At 44.4% G+C, this 18,785-nt stretch overlaps 1 protein-coding gene across 1 annotated transcript in view; it reads left to right on the forward strand.

Annotated features, from left to right (window-relative positions):
* The window catches only part of kcnh6a (potassium voltage-gated channel, subfamily H (eag-related), member 6a), a gene marked incomplete at both ends in the record, with an annotated part of 39,944 nt that extends 27,522 nt beyond the window's left edge, over nucleotides 1-12,422 (forward strand). The window contains 10 exons of the mRNA XM_083649506.1: nucleotides 1,996-2,430; nucleotides 2,695-3,112; nucleotides 3,436-3,635; nucleotides 4,838-5,090; nucleotides 5,671-5,864; nucleotides 6,448-6,547; nucleotides 6,660-6,947; nucleotides 8,479-8,659; nucleotides 11,812-12,019; nucleotides 12,141-12,422. Coding sequence (XP_083505632.1) covers nucleotides 1,996-2,430; nucleotides 2,695-3,112; nucleotides 3,436-3,635; nucleotides 4,838-5,090; nucleotides 5,671-5,864; nucleotides 6,448-6,547; nucleotides 6,660-6,947; nucleotides 8,479-8,659; nucleotides 11,812-12,019; nucleotides 12,141-12,422 — 2,559 coding nt within the window. The remainder of the gene's footprint in view (nucleotides 1-1,995; nucleotides 2,431-2,694; nucleotides 3,113-3,435; nucleotides 3,636-4,837; nucleotides 5,091-5,670; nucleotides 5,865-6,447; nucleotides 6,548-6,659; nucleotides 6,948-8,478; nucleotides 8,660-11,811; nucleotides 12,020-12,140) is intronic.
* Nucleotides 12,423-18,785: the final 6,363 nt, after the last annotated feature.

Below are 18,785 nucleotides of genomic sequence, written 5' to 3' on the forward strand. Positions count from 1 at the left end.
GTGGCAGAGGCAGGTGAGGCAGCAGTGGGGCGTTTTAAAAGCCCAGCTAATGGTTTGAACCACCGAAAGCCCTGTGGCGAGAGAGAGGGATAGAACCAGACGGACTTTGCAGGGAGAAGTGGGTCTGTCAGAAAGAGAGGGGGACAGAACCAGACAGGGACTTTGCAGGGAGAAGTGGGTCTGTCAGAAAGAGAGAGGGGGACAGAACCAGACAGGGACTTTGCAGGGAGAAGTGTCAGAGAGTGATGAGGAGAGGAGATGGTCCTTCCACAGGAGCCGGGTTGAGCTGCAGAACTGGGACATGGAGGATCTCATTGTCATACTGGTCAGTGGGATCAAACGCCTCAGTTGTTTCAATAAATAAATACAAATATAGCAGTGACTTAGCAAGACTTATTTCTAAAATAAAAACCTAACTTCATTCTAAGCCTAGCAGGGAATTCACCAGAGACTCTCACTGTTAACTCACTGTTGTGCTTTGGTGTTAAGATAAATCACTCAGAATGAGGTAGGAGGCTATTTTGATTTGCATATTGGTCTTTATCGCCATGCTGATGGTGGCTGCAGTTGTCTTTGTTCCATTAGCAGCATTGAAAGCTGTTGCTGCCCTTCTCCTGCCAAAGCTTGGTGTGAATCTTTTTTTGGGAAGCTGTTGCTTACCCTCAAAGCACAGAGCATTACAAACTAATTTGGCTGTGACTACAGTGGCGACAACAACAACACACACACACACACACACACACACACACACACACACACACACACACACACACACACACACACACACACACACACACACACTCACACATGCCACTGTGACACCTACACACTTTCCATGGTAAATTAACAACAGAATGAGTGTGTGGATGTGCTGGCATGTGTCAGTTTTCTTGTGTGAGACCAGATGAGATCAGGTGGATTGCTTCTGGAAGGCAAACCGAAAGCAGAAAACTCTTACAGAAGTTTCTCTGAAAACTGTACACTGACTAATAAACGTCTGCTCTGCGATCTTGACTTTCTTACTTTCTTACTTAATGCAAGCTTTCGGTCGTAGAACCACCTTATTATAAGGCATCCATTGCTACCAACCATGTCATTATAGCTGGTTGGGAAGGGAGCTAAATAATGCTCCAAAGTAGGGGTGTAACGGTACACAAAAATCACGGTTCGGTACGTACCTCGGTTTTGACGCCACGGTTTGGTACATTTTCGGTACAGTAAAGGAAGGAAAAAAGCAAAACATATAATTGCTTGTTACCGTTTATTTTGAACTCTTGTTAACAAGTTTGCAGGCTTTTACAGTGGAGCAGCAGTAATAATCGCAGTAGGTAGGCCTTCTCAGATTTATTTTTCTGTTTTAATAACAGTAGTGACCTCAATTGGACCACTAGTGAACTCTAGTGGGAACAACCACATTGACTCAAGTGCAGCATTAGTGCATTAACAGAGCAGCATTAACATTAACAGTTCAAGCTTATAGGCCTGCACAGATTCTTAGTCTTTTCTTTTTTCTAGGAAATGAACTTTTCCAGCTTGACTGAATACAAAATAAAGTGCAGCATCAAAATAATAGTAAACAATAGGGGTGTTGGAAAAAATCGATTCACCTAAGTATCGCGATTTTTCGATCTTTTATTCCAGAATCGATAATCGCAAAAAAAAAAAAAATCCCCCAGCTGTGTACTTCGGTACACAGCTGTACCGGACCGGACGTCCTGTATCGAAAAATTTCGGTATGATTACGTGTACCTTTACACCCCTACTCCAAAGTTAAGCTAACTTTTGGTGAGGGAAAACTTTTCTACATCCTTCCTAAATGCTGCGCTCAGTGCCACCCTTGCTTGAGTCTGTGTCCCACCTGGGCCACCCCAGTTGAAACGGCCTGGACAGGCCACGGTCGCTGATATATATTGCTATTGCTTTATCGCCCACCCCTATGCTCCATTTTAAGTGCTTTATCATTGTCACTCTATTAATGAAAACCATCTTTCCCAGGTATTATCGCTGGGTGCTGACGTGCTGCCAGAGTACAAGCTCCAGGCGCCACGCATCCACAAGTGGACCATCCTGCACTACAGCCCCTTCAAGGCGGTGTGGGACTGGCTCATCCTGCTGCTGGTCATCTACACGGCCGTCTTCACGCCGTACTCCGCCGCCTTCCTCCTCAACGAGGTGGAGGAGGAGCGCAGGCGCACCTGCGGCTACACCTGCAACCCGCTCAACGTGGTGGACCTGGTGGTGGACGTCATGTTCATCGTGGACATCCTCATCAACTTCAGGACCACCTACGTCAACCACAACGACGAGGTGGTGAGCCAGCCCGGACGCATCGCGCAGCACTACTTCAAGGGCTGGTTCCTCATCGACATCGTGGCCGCCATCCCCTTCGACCTGCTCTTATTCCGCTCGGGCTCGGATGATGTGAATGAGGTGAGGAAGGGGGGCGGGGTGGATGTTGATGGTGGCAATACTGATAGGCTTTATATCTATTTGGAATATATATATATATATATATAAGCCATGTTTTAAAACAAGACAAGCCCTTTAAATCTTAAAATAACACAATCCTACACATAGATAAAGTATAAGATAAAAACACCAAGCATTTACAAACCCAATTAAGATAAAAAGGCCAAAAGAGGTTTGGCCGTATTATCATAATGGGGTTATTACAGCATCACCTCCCTCCTCCAGCCCCAGACGACCACTCTGATTGGCCTGCTGAAGACTGCCAGACTGCTGAGGTTGGTGCGGGTGGCCAGGAAGTTGGACCGCTACTCAGAATACGGAGCAGCCGTCCTTTTCCTCCTCATGTGCACCTTTGCGCTCATCGCTCACTGGCTGGCCTGTATCTGGTACGCCATCGGCAACGTGGAGCGCACCGGACACGCCCGCCTCGGAGCCCTGAAGATAGGCTGGCTGGACAACCTGGCCGACCAGATCGGCAAAGGCTACAATGACAGCGACCCGGCGTCCGGCCCCTCCACCAAAGACAAGTACGTGACGGCTCTCTACTTCACCTTCAGCAGCCTGACCAGCGTGGGCTTTGGCAACGTCTCCCCAAACACCAACCCAGAGAAGATCTTCTCCATCTGCGTCATGCTCATTGGCTGTGAGTAGAGCACTGTGTGTGTATGTGTATGTGCGTGTGTGTGTGTGTGTGTGTGTGTGTGTGTGTGTGTGTGTGTGTGTGTGTGTGTGTGTGTGTGTGTGTGTGTGTGTGTGCGTGTGCGCGTCCGAGCGTGTGTGTGAGAGACAATCATTCATCCTTCAGTACCATAGTTAAGGATCCATTTTAGAAAAGTGCTATACTTAGAACTTTATTTTTTTTACTACCCATTTAAAATACCCAACCACTTGGGGAAAATTTAGATTTTGGAACCAATCTCTTCAGTTCCCCTGACATAGAGCATCTCTCCCCTCTGTCCCATGTAGCTCTGATGTACGCCAGTATCTTTGGGAACGTTTCAGCCATCATCCAGAGGCTGTACTCGGGCACGGCCCGCTACCACACCCAGATGTTACGGGTCAAAGAATTCATCCGCTTCCACCAGATCCCAGGAAGCCTGAGGCAGCGGCTGGAGGAGTACTTCCAACATGCCTGGTCCTACACCAACGGCATTGACATGAATGCTGTGAGTCCTGTGTTCAGACACGCAAGGAAGGCTGTCCCGAGTCCGACACTGAATATATAAGCTCCCAACATATTTATTAATGCAACATTTCTACCAGCTGTCTTCATCAGGCAAAACTTCTACTTCTTCTTCTACTCCTGTAGACATTCAACCCTATACATGCTCACGCACAAACACACACACACATCGACAGGTAAGCGCCCAAAGCTTTTGAGAAGCCATTTGGAAAAGCTTTAGAAATCAGTGTTTTGGCCCTCAGTGTTGTCTCCAGTAGGGGGTATAGCTCAGTGGTAGAGCGTTTGACTGCAGATCAACAGGTCCCCAGTTCGACTCTGGGTGCCCCCTCTCTGGACATAATGTGTTATTTTTTCTTTTGTCCACATAGCTCTCTAGCATGAAGCCTCAGACGAGCCATTCAGCTAGAACAAAGAGTGAGAACAGGCAATGCCCTCTCCGCACCACTAGATGGATTTCTCTATATATGTTAGCAAGAAAAATTTGATTAGCAGCCAATTATGTCCTCAATCTATCTGTAAGTCTAATAATATGCTTATTTATTGTTATATTATCCTCAGTGTATTATATTGTTGTAATTATTTGCTGCCTCAATAATCAATATGAAAGTTATACTTATCTATACCCTGTTCTTTGCTGCTGCAGTGACACAGTTTCCCCACAGGGATCCCCCTAAACTGACCTTCATCAAAGCAATAATTCTTTGTGTGTGTGTCAAAAAATCTGTGTTTGATTCCAGGTGTGATTGCTTGTCTAAATCTCCATCTGTCTCTAGCCATCTGCTTCCCAAAATTACATTTTTCTGTCAACATGAACCAGGCTTTGGGCATCATACATGGCATTCTGCAGAGGAAGTATATAAGTCATGTGGGGGTATAGCTCAGTGGTAGAGCATTTGACTGCAGATCAAGAGGTCCCCAGTTCAACTCTGGGTGCCCCCTTTTGCTCTAACCACACACGCTTGTCTTCACGCCGAGGCCTAGTAAAGGAGCGAGCCTTGAACTGCTGACAGCACACACAAACATGACATAGCCACAGAGCCTCATTAGCAGCTGCCAACTCAATCTGAGCACCGACAATCACTTGGAGCAGCTATCCTTTCTCTCATGTCCCCTTCAAATTCACACACAATTTTTTTTTTCTGAATACCTGTCCTTCAAAGCCTTCTGCTCTCTGTTGGCCTGCAGGTGTTGAAGGGTTTCCCCGAGTGTCTGCAGGCGGACATCTGCCTCCATCTGAACCGCAGCCTGCTGCAGAACTGCAACGCATTTCGAGGGGCCAACAAGGGCTGCCTGCGGGCGCTGGCCATGCGCTTCAAGACCACCCACGCCCCGCCGGGTGACACCGTGGTCCACAGCGGGGACGTTCTCTCTGCCCTCTACTTCATCTCCAGAGGCTCCATAGAGATCCTCAGGAACGATGTGGTGGTGGCCATCCTGGGTGAGCTGCAGTACTTTTTGCCTCGTGTCACAACTTCTCTTCTGGCACTGTTTGTTCTGTCACACTCTCCTGTCGTTCCTGCAAAGCCACAGCTACACAGATCACACTGGCTGGGCATCACACCACCACCACCACCACACGCACGCACACACACACACACACACAGACACAGACACCCACACACACACACACACACGCACGCACACACACACACACACACACACACAGACACACACACACACACACACGCACGCACACACACACACACACACACACACACACACACACACACACCTCTATCTGGTGGTGTGTAGCTTTGCCAGAGGTGTTTGGACATAGCTCCACTTCCATTTCACACTGGCATTGATCACTGATAGGGCCGTCACTCAGATCCAGGCTGTCTCATTTCTCTTTCAATTGTGTTTGAGTCGGCCATTATTTCCTGCTCAGTAGTAGTAATGCTGAGGATCAGTGTCACTGCAATGTGCTTTTTCAATTGTTTTGATTAGATTCATCCCATCAAGCTAAGACATGGCAAAAATCTATTTGCACTAAATAAATGAATCTTTGGTTTCCCCAGGCAAGAACGATATCTTCGGTGAACCCATCAGTCGGTACGGGCGGCCGGGGAAATCCAGCGCGGATGTCAGGGCTTTGACCTACTGCGACCTGCACAGGATCCTGCGGGACGACCTGCTGGAGGTGCTGGACATGTATCCCGACTTCTCCGACTTGTTCTGGAGCAACTTGGAGATCACCTTCAACCTGAGAGATGTGAGTCCCACCAGGGGGCGACTGATCACCGCCTTTTGAAGCTCTAAGATACAAATACAGTTGGGATCTTACCCTCACTGTTGAGACATTATTAGTGATTGGTGGATGTTATACATTGAATATATAAAATATCAGGAACGCCGTCCCAATAGGGAGTTGTGATTTCCCCCCCTCTCTTTTTTGCATAATCTATGCTTCATTTGTCTCGAGGCTTAAAAATCACCTGGTTTCACCTGCTTAGTCTATCTCATATATTAATTTGTACTCGTGTACTGGTTTACATTGCAACCCAGTAAAGTTAAAGTAGAAATCCACCCTACAACACCCTTTAACACTTAAAAACAACAACAACAACAACAACAACAACAACAATAGCAATGTACCTTGCATTTGTGGGTCCCTTCACTTCATTGTGTTGTTTGGTGGTGTATTTTTCTCATTCCATCATCACAAAATAACTATTTGAATGCATTTAACATGACAGATTGAAGTATAACAGTGTAAGAGTGTCTGAGAGTGGACTTGTCCTTTACACATGAGAGCAGGTGTGTGTTATTGAATTACTGAAGCTGATGTGTATCAGGCAGATAGAATCAATCAGCCAACCACAAGCAGGGACTCTGAGTGTGGCTACCGCCGGACGAGGCACCGGAGGAGCTCCTTGCGTCGGCGAAACCGGCCTGGTAAGTGTGAGGGTTTGGGGTTCACTGGGTCATACGGTTCCATTCCCACTCTGTCTGGTGTCTGATCCCTGTATTGTCATTCCCCGGCTGTCCCATGACTCTGTTGGTGCAGACGGTACAGACCGCGAGGACTCGAACCCCAACCAGTCCTGTCCGATGGGGAACCATCACCGGGGCACGACAGCAGGTTCCTATTGGGAGGACCTGTGCAGCAGCGCCAGTATCTGCTCCCAGTCTAGCGATGAGGAGATGAAGCCCATGGGACACAGCAAGGAGGAGCTCTACCGCCCCGGAGGCGACACCAGAGACTACACCCCCGCAGTGGTCAGCCTGCTGCCGGCCAGCGCACCCTCGGCGGGCACGGGGCCTCCTGTAGTCCACGGAGGGCCTCCTTACTCAGGTAAAGACTCCATCCACCAGTCGCACATTCGGTACCATCATTACAAAGTCAAAGACATATTTCACAGCCAAGCTTTGTTCAAACCCATAGAAATGAATTCCAAATTCTAATCGAGATGCCAAGGTTTCCAAAGATGCCAATAAGTCAGGATGAATTACAGTGAATTGTGTCGAAAATGATGCACAAACATCTCCTTGTTTTCCATTTGATGTAACGCTGCAGCCACTTTAAATATCTCAATCAAAGCTGCTGTAGGCTCGATGAAGCATTGGAGGAACAGAAACACAAACATGTGACATTGTCGTACAACATGGAAACATGTTTTTCTCACTTTAAAGTGACTTAAGACGTGACTCTTCAGTCACGTCTGTATTGTCTTTATTATTGGGGTCCGAAAAACATTCTCAGACATGCCAAAGCTGTTACTGCTGCCTTGGGGCTGGATGGGTCGTTAGGCGGTTGCCTTCCACTCTGAGGACCGAGGTTCAATTCCCGGGTAAGCAACATATAAAATTACGGGTGGCAGATTGGTAGTGCTGTCTACGGACAGCAAAAAGGTTATGGGTCGCTGTATGGGTCACTATGGCGCTGGGGGTCTCTCCCCCCGATGCCTTCGGTGCCTGGTGCCCATGTTGGTTATCTTGTGAAAAGGGCCTTTCTGTGTGGAGTTTGCATGTTCTGCCTTATTACACTATCTGTTGCAAACACAAAATACCTTCCAGACTACGATCAATAATCCTTTGAAAAGTATCTCCCTTCCATAAAAAATACTTAAATGAAAATTGAAACAAAATTAAAACTAAACTAAACATTTATTTAAAAAATAATAAATAAATAAAACTAAACTAAAACAACGTTAAGACATTAAACAACTTTATTGGTCATTAGCACATCCACACACAACGCATGCACACATGCAGTGGAGTGGCGACACCTTCCACACATCCAAGAATGGCGACCAACAAAATTTGTTCTGTGTTTATGCCATCAGTGGTTGTCCTTCCTCCAGGGGGCAGCCATTATTTTTGCTGTGCACAAGGACCAATTCCAGATGTCCATATCTTTGGTCAGGAGACATCGCAGGCTTCTACATGTTTTCATGAATGGAGCGTTCTTTCTGAAGATGTCCTCCATTTCTTTTGTTATATGGAGAACTCCCTCACCCCGACACGGAGACCATGCACACACGCCAACAGCAACCCAGGTGGGAATCGATCCCAGGACCTTCTTGCTGTGAGGCACTAAAGAGTGTTTCTGCCCGGTTTCGAACCGGGGACCTTTCGCGTGTGAGGCGAACGTGATAACCACTACACTACAGAAACCAGATGCTTGTCTTCTACTAGAAAGTAAACTGAAATTGATACACAAAGTAAAAACTATAAAAATAAAACTATTGAAATCCTGTTTAGTACACTGTGGACTGTCTCCCAATGCTACCATGTCTCTCTTTGCATAACTTTCTTGAATAGCTCAAAATGAATGTGTTAAAGAAAATTAATGGGTTCTTCTGGTTCTCTCTCTCTTGGTCCAGCAGCAACTCCCATCAGCATGTCCGGACTGTACGGCTTCTGGCCGGACCGCAGAGCCAGCCAGTTGTTGGAGAGCCAGAGGCACTCCTCGGTCCGCACCACCTACCACCCCCCACCCTGCACTGAGGAGCGGCCCAGCAAGCTGGAGTCCAGGCTGGAGCTGCTGCAGTCCCAGCTCAACCGGTCTGTCACTGCTGGTGGTTCTAAATCTACGGAAGAGGATTAGGGCCACACATGGAAAATGTATTTATGTCAGATGTAATTCTGAGATGGAAATCAGAAGTCTGATAAAAGTCCGAATTCTGAGATTAAAGTCAGAATTCCAAGATTCTGAGTATATTCTATGGGCTGATTTATGTGCCACCTCAAATTGAATTCGAATTGGTCAACTTGAATTCGAAATTTTGAATTTTGAATTTGAATTGCTCTTTTTGAATTCGAAATTTTTCATTTTGAAATTGAATTGCTCTATTTGAATTCGAATTTTTTCATTTTGAAATTGAATTGCTCTATTTGAATTCGAATTTTTTCATTTTGAAATTGAATTGCTGTTTTTTATTTTGAAATTTTTATTTTTTAATGTGAATTGAAAAACTGAATCTGAATAGCATAATTTTAAACTGAATTTATTTGCTTTGAAATTATTCAGTTTCCACATTCCTATTTCAAAATTCAATTCAAAATTTTCAGAATCTTGTGTTCAAAAATTTCAACATGTGTGTGCGCCATCCGGGTCCTCAAGGAGGAAGGAGGAAGAGCAATCGAGCGCTGATTGACCTAACTCCTTTTTGTCCGAGGCACCACACACCCACTCCCGCTAGAACTATTTGGTCTTGTTGTATTCAGGTTCGCTACAATCATAGAAGACCACTTTGAGTTGAACAAGGATGTTTATACAGTATATATCATTGAACAGTGTGAAAGGGCATAACTCATTCATTCAGTCAGTAGTCTGAGTTAACGTTGTCTCTTCTTCATGGGAAAAGCACTCTTCTTCTACGAATTTGTAGCCCTCTTAACATTAACCCCAGTCATACTGCCGCCCTGGTGGCAGGTTATGGATAATGCTTCTATTCCAATTATAAATCAATACAAATCGCTAATAAATGCTAGATAAAAGTCAAATGTATCTGAAACCACTATAAACAAACATGCACAGTGTCAAACTCAATCAATCACGGATAAACAAATACAAATACAACGTGCTTTGAGGACATCAGACAACAAACCCAAGCGTCGCTTTGCCCGGTGTATGGGATTTACTTTAGATTTGAACAACTCCCTGATGGACGCGTGGATAAGAGAATGGTTGTGTGCAAATTGTCACCGGACACCGTGCTCACGACTAGATGGTTCAGTGCCAAGATGAGTAAGTCCACGCTGACAAAGTAGCCAAGCCAACTCATGTGTATACGAGGGATCAGTGTTGTAAACGAAGCTGGGACCCTATTGAGCCAGCCTAGTTAGCAGGCTCGTGCTTGTTGTATTTGTTTATCCGTGATTGATTGAGTTTGACACTGTGCATGTTTGTTTATAGTGGTTTCAGATACATTTGACTTTTATCTAGCATTTATTAGCGATTTGTATTGATTTATATTTGGAATAGAAGCATTATCCATAACCTGCCACCAGGGCGGCAGTATGACTGGGGTTAATGTTAAGAGGGCTACAAATTCGTAGAAGAAGAGTGCTTTTCCCATGAAGAAGAGACAACGTTAACTCAGACTACTGACTGAATGAATGAGTTATGCCCTTTCACACTGTTCAATGATATATACTGTATAAACATCCTTGTTCAACTCAAAGTGGTCTTCTATGATTGTAGCGAACCTGAATACAACAAGACCAAATAGTTCTAGCGGGAGTGGGTGTGTGGTGCCTCGCCCAAAAAGGAGTTAGGTCAATCAGCGCTCGATTGCTCTTCCTCCTTCCTCCTCTTCCTCCTTGAGGACCCGGATGGCGCACACACATGTTGAAATTTTTGAACACAAGATTCTGAAAATTTTGAATTGAATTTTGAAATAGGAATGTGGAAACTGAATCATTTCAAAGCAAATAAATTCAGTTTAAAATTATGCTATTCAGATTCAGTTTTTCAATTCACATTAAACAATAAAAATTTCAAAATAAAAAACAGCAATTCAATTTCAAAATGAAAAAATTCGAATTCAAATAGAGCAATTCAATTTCAAAATGAAAAAATTCGAATTCAAATAGAGCAATTCAATTTCAAAATTAAAAATTTCGAATTCAAAAAGAGCAATTCAAATTAAAAATTAAAAATTTCGAATTCAAGTTGAGCAATTCGAATTCAATTTGAGGTGGCACATAAATCAGCCCATAATATTCACGAGTTTCCTGGTGAGACCGTGGGCGCTTCCATGACACCCTCCCTCCCTGTTTCGAGCTGCCGGTTTCCTGTTTCCGCCCAGGACCGTTCATAGCGAAAGAGACTGAAAATAATCATAATAATTTGTGACCTACCTATGTCTTATAATTATTTTCTTAACTCCAGCACATTTTTCACATGTGGCCCTGATCCTCTTCAACATTAATCAGTATATAATGACCAGGAGAGGTGTTCATGTTGTTGAGAACGAGAAAAGAGGGGGCATCCGGATTTGAACCGGGGACCTCTTGATCTGCAGTCAAATGCTCTACCACTGAGCTATACCCCCTGCTGGTCTAAATGTAGCTGTTATCTTTGTTCTGCCTAATGGCCGGTGTTAGAGCTACGTAGTCACCAGGCAAAAACTCCTCCCTCCCACTCCTGCTCTGTTTGTATTTCAGTTCCTGGAAGTAGGTTGTGTGTGTGTGTGTGTGTGTGTGTGTGTGTGTGTGTGTGTGTGTGTGTGTGTGTGTGTGTGTGTGTGTGTGTGTGTGTGTGTGTGTGTGTGTGTGTGTGTGTGTGTGTGTGTGTGTGTGTGTGTGTGTGTGTGTGTGTGTGTGTGTGTGTGTGTGTGTGTGTGTGTGTGTGTGCGTGCGTGCTTGTGGGAGGAGAGAAAGACGAAAGAGAAATGGGAAGAACAGGCCAGTAAAACATTCATTGGGAGAAACTCTGTATGGTTGTGTGCTCACTTTTATTTGTCTGTTTGCTTGTTTGTGTGTGTGTGAGAGAGAGAAAGATAGAGAGAGAGAGAGAGAGAGAGAGAGAGAGAGAGAGAGAGCAACAGGGAGGCCTAGTGGACATTTTGAGTATCTGAAAAAACATTGAAGTATTCACTGAAACATAATGTACAGCACAGTAAAATCTTATGTTTTTTTTTACAGAACATGAGGATAGTTCCCAAACTCTGTTTTTCACCGTGTCCCTCTGTCTTCTTTATCCCGCCCAGACTGGAGACCCGGATGACGGCAGACATCAGTGTGATCCTGCAGCTGCTCCAGAGACAGATGGCCCCGGTGCTGCCCGCCTACAGCGCCGTGTCCCCCGGCCCTCGCCCACCCCACCTCACCACCCTGTACGCCACCGGAGCACCCGCCATCCACCCGGTCCCTCCCATCCCGCCGGTGCAGATCGACAGCGCTGCCTCACCGCTACAGGTGGGTTTCCAATCCAAGGTGCTGGGGTACAGAGCCAACACGAGAAAAATCACTCCAGATAGTATATCTATGGGCTGCTTGATCTGCTCGAACAGACCTTGACCTTACTTTCTCTCTTCAGAGCCCAGACTCCCACGTCAAGTCCAAGGACTCCCTGTCCAGCGGGATCCACTTCACCGTGGCGTCCGACGACACCATGTCCCTGTCCCCGGAGGCCGACCCCCGCCACCCGCCCTGTGTGGGCCTCCACCCTCCTCCACTGTCGTGCTCTGGGACCCAAGCGTCTCCTGGACTGCTGTGTGACAGCCAGCGTTTCCCCTCCCTCCCCGAGCACCTGGAGAGCTCCGCAGAGGCGCAGGAGATCCAGAGGCACATCTCCGACCCCGTCCTTCCAGGCAGCTAGCACGCCCCAACACCCCCCTCCCCACCACCACCGCCTAAAAAAACCTGGTCCTTTACAACCACAGCTCCCCCTTACAATGGATGAAGGGCAGCCATACATACAGTCAGCCATGTTCCCCTCTTCCTTACTGCTCCGTCTGACTAAAACCACACTTTCCTGCTGCTGCAGTGTGGGCCGCCTCGCCTTCCGCCCACTGAGGGTCCAGCGCCCCCCGCAGGCTGCTGTAGTCCTGTGCTGCCAGTGTTGCTCTCCAGGTCCTGTGCAATGAAGAGATTAATCCCACCCACTGGGAGGAACTGTTCTGAAAAATGAGTTGACAATAAGCACACATGCATATGCATGCTAGCCTGGGTAAACCCATCCCCCACGTGACCTGCTCTCAGACCTGTTCTCAGTCACTAGCTAGTGACTGGGAACTGAGAGAGCAGGTCACGTGGGGGCTGGGTTTACCTAGGCTATATGCATGCGCCATACAGTCTCCCGTATTTCACAGCTACATGAACTGGTGAGGTGAAACGTCATGCCATGCTCCTCTCACGAGTGAAGAAGTATCTACATTCACGTTGTAGAAGAATTGCACATTTAGACTCAAAAATAGAAAGATGTAATGATTTATTTGGAACTGAAATTGTTTTATTCCTAATGTTAGAGGTGTAACGGCTACATTAAGAACCGTACTTCTAGTAAATGTAATAGTTATGAGTGTACAAATTATAGATTTCGCACTGTTGGCGTAACAGGGACAAAAATATCAAAAGGCAAATAGCTGTCTGGCACACTGTGAATAATGCTGGCACAACTCAAAGAGCTCTTTGAATGACCAGTGAAGTATAACTTTCATCTCATAATTCCTGTTCTGACATTTTGACGTGAATGGACGTTGCTCAGGAAGTATGTCCTTTGATCATGAGAGGCCATCATCACGTAAAGAACCAAGCAGAACAGGAAGACGCCAGAGTTTCTTGTAGACAAACACATTTTACAAAGCCTTGCTTGGTTCCCCATGTTTCTGTGTCTATATATCTGTGCTGTTACACTTAAATATGCGTCAAGTATCCCCCCTCAGATGAACGTGTGGCTGCAATGTCTGTTGACTGTGTTTAACAAAGCGGCATGGTTGCACCATTTCGCGAAAACACAGTTGCAGTTGATAAATGTCCATCTAATTGGCAAAGTGAAGTGGATGCTACTTATAATGCGTTATTATGGATCCCACGCCCTACGCAGCATTCAAGCACCAGGATTGGCCAGGCAGGCGCCCATGCAGACTGTTCTGAGTAGCGCTGTACCTGTAACCTCTCAGTCACCTGCCCTGCCGGCTGCTCCGCCCACAGGTTTGTCACAGTTCCACCCACCAGGTGAATGCAATGCCTTTTCAAGCATTTATAACTGTGTATAAGGTTTCTTAAAGCACAAATTCCTAACTGATATCTATCTTTTTTAGATTAAAGATGATTTATAACACTACAGGATCACAATGAGCATTCAAATGAAATGGCCTTTATTTGCCAAGTACACAAGGAATCTCTCCTGGTTCTATTGATGCTGACATGACATTACAAGACACTCAAGGTGACATACAAAGTGCTGTACTCAATAAACAGCAAAACATGAATAAATGACAGATGTGGAAAATGTTCAATTATTAAGGTGATACAAACCTAAATCGTTATCAAAATCCTTGCATGGTATTCCCATCAGTCAGTCAGATAGTCTAGGGTGGTGTGTGTGTGTGTGTGTGTACGCACATGTGCGTGTGACATTGATGGATGATGTGATGATAAACTTTAAATAAACTTAAGAGTTAGATCTGTACAGTTAGACTGATTGGCTGTGGCACATGTTGATGCAGGAAGAGGCTCTGCTGGGTCTTCTTGATTAGATTGAGTGTTTCCTCATCCCTTTCGAGGTGGTTTCACATGATTATGCTCAGGTATTTGAACATCTCCACTGTGTTCCCAGTAGCACTGTTGATTACCAGGGGCAGATGGGCCCGGGGATCCTCATGGAAGCCAATTCTTGTAATGCTGGCAAGCCAGTCTGGCAACCTCTCTCGTCATCATCTTTGATTAGGCCCACTAAGCTTGGACGAAGCACCCCCCCCCCCATGTTATTTGATCCCATTGGAACTCAGTAATTGACACAAGATAGCCTGATATTACTGTTGACATATTTCAGACTACACCAAATAGATAGAAAAGTTATGTCTAAATGCATGTATTTGTTTCTGACCCTTGGAAAAATGCTAAAATTCCCCCAAATTACTGCATCTCTGAATTATCATTATCACCAAATCATTATATTTGTAGCCCCCCTGGGGAAGCCCGTCTCTCACTTTGAAAATCCCTGACCTATTATTGCCAATATTTTGTTTAGCCAGTAGATGGCGCAACCTCCCTTAATTATATCCATGTGAGAAACTGGTGTGCTGTGGTCTCTTTCTACCATTATTTACAGTATGTCTATGCTTTCTACACTGTCAGTGAAGGATGTTCAACACCACCCCCCCCCCCCCCCACACACACACACACACACACACACATACACACCCCTACACTTTTAACACATTTTTCTCGTATAAAGTGTAACACAGGCCAATTAAACATTAGGATACAAAAACAATGATGTAGCCACATCATTAATTCCACTAGGGAAATCTCACATTCATAAAGCCAAGTCTCGCCCATTGTTTAAGCCAGGGGCTTTCAAAGTCGGAGGCGGGCCTCCCCAGGGGGACTCCAAGCAGTTTCAGGGGAGGCCTCAGTGAATGGATGTGAAGAAATATTACATTAGTTATTTTACATTACTTATCAAAAGGAGATCACATGGAATATCCTAAATGTGTATAATTTGGTTAAAGAGATAGTTGAGAGATACGTTCGTTTTGGAGAATTTGACTGTTTTCCCTACTTTCCCAGACTCTGAAACAGATACATGCCTTCAGACAGTCCTTCTTTATGTATTTGATGTAGTCTGAAGTGTGTCAAACAGCAATATCAGGCCATCTTTGCTCAATCGTTGAGTGTCTATGTGGGATCAAATAATCACAATCCCATAGGCATCCAGGAATTGAATGAGGGGGGCTCCTACTGTACTTCCAAGTTTTGTCTGGGGGAGGCCCACAGTCTCAGATATTGAAACCCCCTGGTTTAAGCCTTTCAGGAAGCACTTTGAGTCTATCCAAATTATAAACAATAACAACTTGGGGGTGGGGGAGTAATGTTCAATACGCCACCCCCCCCCCCCCCACCCATTTCATTACAATACATGTATTTAAAATACATATTTCAAATACATTTGTGTATTTTGTAATTTGTATTTGGCTGGACCGAGAAAAATAAGATGTAATTTGTATCAAGATACTTTCAGACCTTGTATTTTGTGTATTTTAAATACATAAAATACTTTTTTCTTTAATTTTATGTCATTTTATTCTCAAATTGACACATTCTTACCATTGGCACAGGTTTAAACTGTGGAGAAAAAAAATGTGACATGTCACTTCTACTCTACCTCTGATTGGCTTACCCTCAGAACAAACTCAACCACAAATCAGAGGCAGAGTAGGGTGGGTCTTGAGTCAGACTTCACATCACTTCTTCGTCTAGTATGAAGCCTTGTATTGGTGGAAATTCCCCCAGAGATAAATTACTAATATAAATTGATGATTACATATTGCATGCACTGGCCTATCTGCAAATGAAACGGTTTACTGCATATTCAAACCAGTGTATCATATTAGAAATACACAACTAATTATCTTCTTAATTAAAATTGAAAAAGTGGGTGGCAGTGTGTGTGGTGGCAGTGTGGGTCATGATTGTGATGTCATCAGTATTGTCATCAGTGATGTCACTCGATCAATTGTGATGTCATCAGTGATGTCACTCGAGCAACTGATTGCCCAACTGTGATGTCACTCAGGCAGTTGTGATGTCATCAGTGATGTCACTCGAGCAACTCTGATGTAGTATGAGCCGATGGCATTTGCACGATGGCACCAAGGTGGGTGGGCGGTGTCTGTCTGTTTGTCAGTCATGATTTTGGGAGCCCGTGGAGCCGGCGATTTCCGTAACTGCAGCGATGGCACATCATCTCCAGGGATACTGTTATGATGTCAGATATCTAGGGGTAAACATGGTCAAAGTTCCAAAACTTGAGGTTAACATGTAGAAATGCTGCCTGTAAGTCAAAAGCCCTCACAGAAGGTGATTAACAGCTGAAGTGAGGGAGAAATTAGCTGTGCTGAAAAACAGCTAAAACTGAAATGAAAGAACTGTAATGTGTTAGAGGGTACACAAAGGAAAATACTGTCAGAGGACTAAGAGATGATTTACCATCTAAGGAAACCAGAAAATTTCACATTTGAGAAGCTGGAATCAGACAATTAGGACATTCTCCTTACAGAAATGGCTCAAAATGTTGAATAGATGATCAAAATAGGCAATGAATGTAATATTTGGCAATGAATGATGGAAACGTTCATTGTGTGCCGTCCCAGGTGACTTATTACATTTCTCAAAGGACATTTCTTCTATAACTCTTGTGACTTTGTGTGGCCATGCACCTTAATGCAACTCGAGTTTTGAGTGTGCTCGCATTCAGTGAGTTTGGCAGCACACACACACACACACACACACACACACACACACACACACACACACACACACACACACACACACACACACACACACACACACACACACACACACACACACACACACACAGATCCAGCGCTAGGTAACTTGGACTTCCATATTTGATATTTATCCATGCACATTATGTCATTTGTTACCAGAAAAACAATAGCACTAAAATCCTGAATGTTTTTGAAATGTTTTGGAAGTTTGAGTCAATTCTTGCCAAGACTGCGGTTTCCACGTCAGTGTGAAGTTAAATATTGTGAGGATATCCATGGAAAACAACACATAACTGGGGAAACCTAAGCATGTTGTCAAATGACCCTTGAGAGGAACTCCCTTCTCCTCTCTTACTCATGCTGCTAATATGGCATCCAGCAGTTTGCGACAGAGCATGACCACAGGTTTCCACAGGATCAGCCATCTGCACTGTGGGTAAACAACATCCACGTCTCCATGGTAACCCTGAGGTGGAAAATGTCCCTCATCCATGTGGAAACAGCAGAGGCCTTAAATGAAGCAGATTGTAACTAAAACAGTGATTTAAGATCAGCGGTCAGGCTTGTGGCCTTATTGTGACTTATAAAGTAAACTGGTCTAAGAGAAGCACTCCAATTTGTTAAATATGAGACCAATTACAGATTCAAAAAACAGAAAAGAAAGAAGAATTAGCCTATTCCTGTTGTAGTGTGAATCCAAAGCTTTATGTGGAGTGGAGCAACAAAGTCACAATTATTAATGCAATGTTGAATATATTAAATTATGTTTATTTAAAATTAAATACATGAAACATGAGAATTAGTAGACAAATATTTTTTAAATGTGTATATTCTTTAAATTATGAGACACCAGTATCATCAATGGCTTACTGGAATACAAGATAATCTAATTAATGCTTTTACATTTGTAAACTTTAGAATTGTCATAGTTACAAATAATAAAACTATACATTTAAAATACATGCTACAGCATGCGCTGGGATGCGTAATCAGTGATGTTAGCTGGGGTTGTAAGGTGTTTCGGGTCTCTCAGCATCATACACCCTCGCCCAGTAGACCCAGCCGAGGCCGATTAAGACCCCAACCCGCGTCCCAGAAGCAGCCGCTCACGGATCAGCCTTCCTACTCTGTCTGCAACGTTGCCTGCGGAAGGGTTGATCACGCCCAATCCGCTGCAATAGAGTTAGTGCTACACCGCAGTATTGTAAGGTCCTTCGGTGCATACAAATACTATTGTACTAATGTGGAATAAAAGATAATCCATTTGATTAATGCTTTTACATTAGTAAACTTTACAAGTGTCTTAGTTACAAATAATAAAACTATACAAATACTATTGTACTAATGTTTAAGATGTCAATTCTTATATAAATTAGATGTAAAGCAAAAGCACTACATTAATATAACAAATACAGAAGAAACGGATGCATCTGACCGGCCAATCGCTGCCCGCCGGCCTCAGCTTTGGAATGAAGCTTAGACTGGTGAAATCAGTGTACTCTTAAAAAAAGGGGAGGTGGGTAGAAAAAACCCACTTTGGTACAAAGAAACCCCACTGTTACATTACCTGACATATGATATACTGCATTTTTTTCTGTCTTAATATTTTTGTTATAATATTGTTAATATTATCTGAACTTAAGACTTCTTCAAAAGGACTGAAAGAGTGGAATCCATTCCAAATACAAATGCATTGCAGTGTTTTGAACATTAATTTCTAAACA

The sequence above is a fragment of the Poromitra crassiceps genome (genome assembly GCF_964638095.1).
Source record: "Poromitra crassiceps genome assembly, chromosome: 13".
Classification (NCBI taxonomy): domain Eukaryota; kingdom Metazoa; phylum Chordata; class Actinopteri; order Beryciformes; family Melamphaidae; genus Poromitra; species Poromitra crassiceps.